This window comes from Hoplias malabaricus, chromosome X1 (genome assembly GCF_029633855.1).
Source record: "Hoplias malabaricus isolate fHopMal1 chromosome X1, fHopMal1.hap1, whole genome shotgun sequence".
Lineage (NCBI taxonomy): Eukaryota > Metazoa > Chordata > Actinopteri > Characiformes > Erythrinidae > Hoplias > Hoplias malabaricus.
The window spans coordinates 3625198-3632811 of record NC_089818.1 but is presented as its reverse complement, the minus strand read 5'-3'; the positions used below and the strand labels follow the sequence as shown (position 1 = coordinate 3632811).

Sequence of the window (7614 nt, the reverse complement as noted above, 5' to 3'; positions counted from 1 at the left end):
TGCATCTTTTAAGGTGGAACTGTGTGTTTGAGAAAGCACTTTCAGAATGTGTTTAAGTTCAAGCGGTTAGTATGGGAGGGTGTGTGAGTGAATGTGTGAGTGTGTGTCACCCTGCAAAGGTGTGGCGCCCCCTCCAGGGCGTGTTCCGACTTGCGCCCTGTGATTCCGGGTAGGCTTCGGACCCACCGCGACCCTGAACTGGATAAGTGTTTACAGACAATGAATGAGACTAATTGTTCGATTTTGATGTCTGCAATCAAAAATACAACTAAAATCCTTACGATCACTTAACGAGGGACTTTGTTCTTAAACTGTTGGTCTATCCACTAGCACACCTTTATTTTTCTGTATCTGTTGCTGAACTCTGGGAGCTTGCGGTAGAACAAGGTTTTTTTCCCCAGCATTTGTTTATTTTTAAATGCATTTCGGTCCACATTTACGGCCCACGTAGGAGAGTCTAACATCAGCAGGGATCCTTTGTTTGTTCTTGGGGTACGGCTTATTAGCATCAAATAAATATGTTCTCATTCAAACTTGTCCTTTTTGACTGTAGAAGTTCCCTACGTTGGTGTTTTCTGTGCAATAACATCTCAACTGAAGCTGATTGGTGTGTGTTTCATTTCCATCACAATGACAGAGACTTTATTAGCTTTCCCAGACATCACATCACATTTATTGTCTTTCATTTATTTCCTTCTGTTAATAAGTGTGTGTCGTACTCGAAGAATTGATCCTTTATGTTCATTCAAAGTGGTTGGTGTGGGCTGCATGACTCTGAGGCTTTGGATAATGAGCTGAGGCTATATTCAATGCTCTGGATGCTTCATACAGGGCCACGGTATGTGGTCTAGTCATTGTCAGTAAAGAACATTCTGCTGTGAACAAGCAGTATATGAGATAAATGGCGAGCCGGACTCTTTAATTGCTCTGGTAGCTAACAGCTGAATGGCCTTTTAGACAGTCATTACTGTGCCTGTATCTCTCTTATCAGAAATAATTAACAGTGGGTCTTGAACTGAAAGCGAGTCCCTATCTGACCCCACTTCCTGAGCCTGTTTTCCCCATCTGTTTTTTGATTGTAGAGCTGGTGAGAGGCGATCACAGGGCGTGCTCAGTTGAGGATGCAGGCAGTCTGGACAGGAGGCAGAGCAGAAAGGACCAAATTGAACACCTTGACCCCTGGTCTCCTCGAACCGTTCCACGCAGACACACGGTTCCTATGCAGCCGCACAATCTCGAGCGAAGGAAGGAGGCCTTTCTGGAGCATCTGAAGCAGAAATACCCCCACCATGCCTCCACCATCATGGGCCACCAGGAGAGGTTCAGAGACCAGGTAAGAACCTAGTGAGTTCTGTTAACCCTTTAGTCTCCAGGTGTGTTATTCCGTTTTTAATCGTTGATTAATTTTATGACAGAGTGCTGTGGAATAAGGCATTTTCATTGGTTCACTTCCAATCAAAACAGCCATTAAAGGAACACTAGTGTTATACATTTTTACAGCACTGTACTGAAATCAGGCGGCACGGTGGTTCAGCAGGTAGTGTCGCAGTCACACAGCTCCATGGACCTGGAGGTTGTGGGATCGATTCCCGCTCCAGGTGACTGTCTGTGAGGAGTGTGGTGTGTTCTCCCTGTGTCTGTGTGGGTTTCCTCAGGGTGACTGTCTGTGAAGAGTGTGGTGTGTTCTCCCTGTGTCTGCGTGGGTTTCCTCAGGGTGACTGTCTGTGAAGAGTTTGGTGTGTTCTCCCTGTGTCTGCGTGGGTTTCCTCCGGGTGACTGTCTGTGAGGAGTGTGGTGTGTTCTCCCTGTGTCTGTGTGGGTTTCCTCAGGGTGACTGTCTGTGAAGAGTGTGGTGTGTTCTCCCTGTGTCTGCGTGGGTTTCCTCAGGGTGACTGTCTGTGAAGAGTTTGGTGTGTTCTCCCTGTGTCTGCGTGGGTTTCCTCCGGGTGACTGTCTGTGAGGAGTGTGGTGTGTTCTCCCTGTGTCTGCGTGGGTTTCCTCCGGGTGACTGTCTGTGAGGAGTGTGGTGTGTTCTCCCTGTGTCTGCGTGGGTTTCCTCCGGGTGCTGCGGTTTCCTCCCATGCTCCAAAAACACACGTTGGTAGGTGGATTGGCGACTCAAAAGTGTTTGTATGTGTGAGTGTGTGAGTGTGTGTCAACCTGTGAAGGACTGGCGCCCTCTCCAGGGTGTATTCCTGCCTTGCGCCCAGTGATTCCAGGTAGGTTCTGGACACACCATGACCCTGAACTGGATAAGGGTTACAGATATTGAATGAATGAATGAATGTACTCAAATCAGTGGGGAGGGGTAGAAAGTGGGTGGCTTCCTACCCCCTCCAAAAGTTACATAGTGCAATGTCCGCAGTGCTGGGCCCAGAGTAGTACTGACAGAGGTTATATTCTCATAATTACAGGTCAGTGAAACATCACAGTGCTTTTGAAGCTGTAATTTTAAGGTCAAAATATTATGTAGTGTTCCTTTAAATGTAATCTATATAACAGACGACTGAAACACTGTACTGAAATACACAGATGAATACATACATTTTCAAGTTGATTTCCAGGGATATGTTTTTAGATTTAAATGACAGTTTTTAGAAGCAAAGCAAAACTCATGGAACAGTAAATTAACTGCAGAGAATAGAGCCATATGTTTACGTACACCAGGATCTGCAGATGAGCTAATGTTTGATTTATGATGTTCTTATAGTCCTGGAGTGTTACTGTGTGCTGTGATGAAGCATGAAGAGCTTCCAACAGATGAAGTGCTGAAAAATGACATTTTTATAGCTAGTCATTTCCACTTGACATTTCCACTGGCTCCTTTTTGCTTGGATAACCTTGAGAGATACACAGGAATTTAACTGCTTGTTTCATTGTATCAAAGCCACAACTCATTTCGAATATCTTTTTTGTTTTATAGTGTGTGTGTGTGTGTGTGTGTGTGTGTTTGTGTGTGTACTCTTTACAATTCAGTATCACAAGTGATCCTACTGTGAATGCAAAATGATGAAATAATATAATAAACTTTCTCATTATTATTAAAGTAATTACCATTAAATACCAGGTCTTTATTATTAGACAATATAAGATACATTAATATGATGACGTCACAATTAGATACTACATTTTTATAAAATAAATCGTTCTTATAAGATACTAACTTGTTATTATGTGATATTAAGTCATTATTATGATGCAGTAATATTTTACTAAAAGATACTACGTCATAATCAGTATTTCAAAGCAGTATTTTTAAATCTCAGTGCAATAGCGGACACTGTCCAGTAGACGGCTCACTACTACACTATATAAGCTATGTATTGTTTATAGATATTTGTCTGTTCTCGCTTTTTTTTTAATATCCCTTCATTAATGTAATAGAAAATAGTGATCATTATTTTAAAAGAGTAAGAATATCCGACCTTAGACTGGGAGTTTCGGTTTGAGTTTTTGCACGAGGAACGTTCCCCCCCTTTCACTGCGCGCGCCCCTCCTTCTCTTCAACTCCCACAACTAACTCCGTTGTGTAGAAGCTCTCACAGAAGCGCGTGCGACTTTTAACGGAGCATGAAGCTGCGGAAAGGCACCTACGACCCACTTTTCCTCCTCAAACACAGGCGAGCGCGAGACCGAGCAGGTTTTTACAGGTGAGAACTAGGATTTTTTTTTATTATTATTTGTGCGTGACGTCACACGGTCGTTCTGCGCGCGAGTGTTTCCTGAGCGCAGCCCCAGAGTGAGCCGCAGTGGAGAGGAGGAGGAGCAGGTCTCGTTTTAAGGTAAATGCACACTCCGCTCTTTTAGGCTCTGGTCTGGTCTTTAGAAGATGAACGCGGGTTAAACGCGTGTTTTAGGCTCGTGTTAATGATGTTGCACCAGGAGAAAGTTGCATGAACTTGTGGGGCTCTGAAAAGTGAATCAAGACAAAGCTGCTGTTTAGTGATGTTCCTTTGCTCGACTGGAGGGAGTTGCGTGCACTTGTTTCAGGTTTGTAATACATGTAAATACCAAGGACAACTGTAGAAACTGGGTGTCCACTCCTCTGGATTAAAAGCGATCCTGCTTGTGTTTTACAGCACCGTTCCACACCCTCTCTATCCTCTCTCTATCTCCTTAAGCTTGTGTAAATGTGTAAATGTGTAAATAACTTCTGTTCTCATTGGTTCCCATGTATTGTGGCTCATTCAAAAACTCTCGTCTGTGTTTAAAGCTTGTAATTGTTTGATGTTGGTACATGATGGTTTAGTGTTGGCTTATAGACTACTGGATTAATGCTGATCCATACTGGTTTGCAAATGGTTTACACTGGTTTAGTACTGGTTTATACCGGTTTAGTGCTGGTAAATACTCGTTTATAGATGTTTTACACTGGTCTATATCGTTTTAATGCTGGTATATACTGGTTTATAGATGGTTTACACTGGTTAAGTACTGGTTTATACTGGTTTAGTGCTGGTGTATACTGGTTTATAGATGGTTTACGCTGGTTAAGTACTGGTTTATACCGGTTTACTGCTGGTAAATACTCATTTATAGATGGTTTACACTGGTTTATAGATGGTTTACACAGGTTAAGCACTGGTTTATACTGGTTTAGTGCTGGTGTATACTGGTTTATAGATGGTTTACACTGGTTTATATCTTTTAGTGCTGGTATGTACTGGTTTATAGATGGTTTACACTGGTTAAGTATTGGTTTATACCAGTTTAGTGCTGGTAAATACTCATTTATAGATGGTTTACACTTGTTTATATCGTTTTAGTGCCGGTATGTACTGGTTTATAGGTGGTTTACACTGGTTAAGCACTGGTTTATACTGGTTTAGTGCTGGTATATACTGGTTTAATGCTGGTATATACTGGTTTATAGATGGTTTGCGCTGGTTAAGCACTGGTTTATACTGGTTTGGTGCTGGTATATACTGGTTTATAGATGGTTTACACTGGTTAAGTACTGGTTTATACCGGTTTAGTGCTGGTAAATGCTCGTTTATAGATGTTTTACACTGGTCTATATCGTTTTAATGCTAGTATATACTAGTTTATAGATGGTTTACACTGGTTAAGCACTGGTTTATACTGGTTTGGTGCTGGTATATACTGGTTTATAGATGGTTTACATTGGTTAAGTACTGGTTTATACTGGTTTAGTGCTGGTATATACTGGTTTATAGATGGTTTACGCTGGTTAAGCACTGGTTTATACCGGTTTAGTGCTGGTATATACTGGTTTATAGATGGTTTACGCTGGTTAAGCACTGGTTTATACCGGTTTAGTGCTGGTATATACTGGTTTATAGATGGTTTACACTGGTTAAGTACTGGTTTATACTGGTTTAGTGCTGGTATATACTGGTTTATAGATGGTTTACGCTGGTTAAGCACTGGTTTATACTGGTTTAGTGCTGGTAAATACTGGTTTATAGATGGTTTACGCTGGTTAAGCACTGGTTTATATCGGTTTAGTGCTGGTATATACTGGTTTATAGATGGTTTACACAGGTTAAGCACTGGTTTATACCGGTTTAGTGCTGGTATATACTGGTTTATAGATGGTTTACGCTGGTTAAGCACTGGTTTATACCGGTTTAGTGCTGGTATATACTGGTTTATAGATGGTTTACGCTGGTTAAGCACTGGTTTATACTGGTTTAGTGCTGGTAAATACTGGTTTATAGATGGTTTACGCTGGTTAAGCACTGGTTTATATCGGTTTAGTGCTGGTATATACTGGTTTATAGATGGTTTACACTGGTTAAGCACTGGTTTATATCGGTTTAGTGCTGGTATATACTGGTTTATAGATGGTTTACACTGGTTAAGCACTGGTTTATAGATGGTTTACACTTGTTGAATGCTGGTGTATACTGGATTATAGATGGTTTACCCTTGTTTAGTGCTGGTGTGATTGGTTTAGATGCTAGTTTATACTCGTTAACAGATGGCCTATTACTGCTTTAGTGCCCATGTGTACTAGTTTATTTAAGGTTTGTACAGGTTACGTATTGGATGACATTGATTTACACTTGTTTATGATGTGTGTTCTTTTCTGCTTTGTAGGTTTATTTACTCTGGCCTAGGCTGGTATTATATCTGTATTATGATGTTGTTATGATGTACGTTCTGATGTATCTGCCTATTTTAGTCTTACATCTGTTTGTTAGCCTTTTATGTGTGGTTTAGTGCTTATCTACTCTGGTCTACAATGGTTTTATATCTGGTTTATAGCTAGTCCCACTGCCCAGATACAGTGCTGCAGTGATTAGTATAAGTATCCCAGCAAACACACACAAGCACACACACGTACACCCACTCCCCCATGGTTCTAGTGCCATTCCATTTTCTCATGTCATTTACTCACTGGGGGCTCAGGGCACTGAGATTTTGGAGCCCATCCCGGGGGAGTGCAGCCCCTTGTATTTTCAAATATCCTCCAGAGCCAGTGGGACGTAGCTGGGGAGGCTAGATTTATTCTAGCCTGGCTGAGCTTTTCAAAGGCCTGGCGTCTGTCCAGCGCAGATGAGCCGTGGTCCTCTGGTCATTCCTTTACTCGCGATTAGAGCGAGCAGCCAACCGAACCAACTGCTCACCAAGCCACTGCCTTTCCTTTAAACTACATTTGCCTGAGCAAACATATTATGCCTGTCCCAATGAGGAGTAAAAGCCAGGAGACGCTAACTATCATGATCTGATTAGGTTATTGCTAAATATTGCTTATAGCACTTGCTTTGAGTTTGTAGCTTTTTGGCTTTACATGATTGTACTGTAATGACCCCTTTGCACACTTTGCACTGTCTGCACTATAGTTATTTTAGAAGAAATAACTTTAAAAGACAATGTCTTAGTTCTGCAAAATTTTGTGGAGTCATTTATTTAGCTACGGCTAATCACTTAGGAATCCTTTCATTTGACATACAGAAGCTGCTCATTTTTTGCTTTGATATGTGAAAAATTCCAGTTTGTCCAGTTTGCTGTTTCCTCTCACATGGTTTCACCGCACTGAAATAGCTTTAATTTGCAGGACCTTTTCCCTAATGCTTTGTTGCATGAGCTGCTAAAGGAGGTTTATGCAGTGAACTGAGCCGTCTGTCATGGGTTATAAATCTCTATGTTTGATGTGAAGTTAAAGCCCAGCCGAGACAATCAAGGCTATTATTCTTTCTGTGGTGTGGTGTAATGCTTGAGTGGTGAGGAAACCCTAAATGCACCGGCACCTGTGAGGAGATAGTATCAAGCGCTGTTAGTATCTTCCGCTTCTAAGAGTCTACTGCTCAGTTTTACCCACAGCTGCCAGCTGCCAAAGATGAGAACATTATTTAGATGTCTTTATCATGCAGGTACTCCCAGGGCATCAGAATGATGTAGTACCACAGGGTTTTTTTTTCTATTTTGCTTTGTTTTTAAGTTTATTACAAACTCCTGGGAAATATTTAGATGTAAATCAAAGTTGCTCTTTTTTGTTTTTAATTTTTGTTTTAAATATCACAATAAAACGTTTTGAAACGTTTTCACAAAATCTTTCTGAAACTAGAAAACATTGAATGTTTTTATTTTTTTAATGCATTTATAATCTTTATTTTGTAAAAATAGCAACAAATATTTATCAGAATA

The 7614-nt window shown here is 41.1% G+C and overlaps 1 protein-coding gene across 1 annotated transcript in view; it reads left to right on the top strand.

Annotated features, from left to right (window-relative positions):
* The first annotated feature begins 1219 nt into the window (after nucleotides 1-1219).
* Nucleotides 1220-7614, top strand: part of LOC136676057 (sickle tail protein-like) — a 41463-nt gene continuing 35068 nt past the window's right edge. Inside the window, exons 1-2 of the mRNA XM_066652909.1 lie at nucleotides 1220-1333; nucleotides 3534-3650. Of these exons, the coding sequence (XP_066509006.1) occupies nucleotides 1220-1333; nucleotides 3534-3650 (231 nt within the window). The remainder of the gene's footprint in view (nucleotides 1334-3533; nucleotides 3651-7614) is intronic.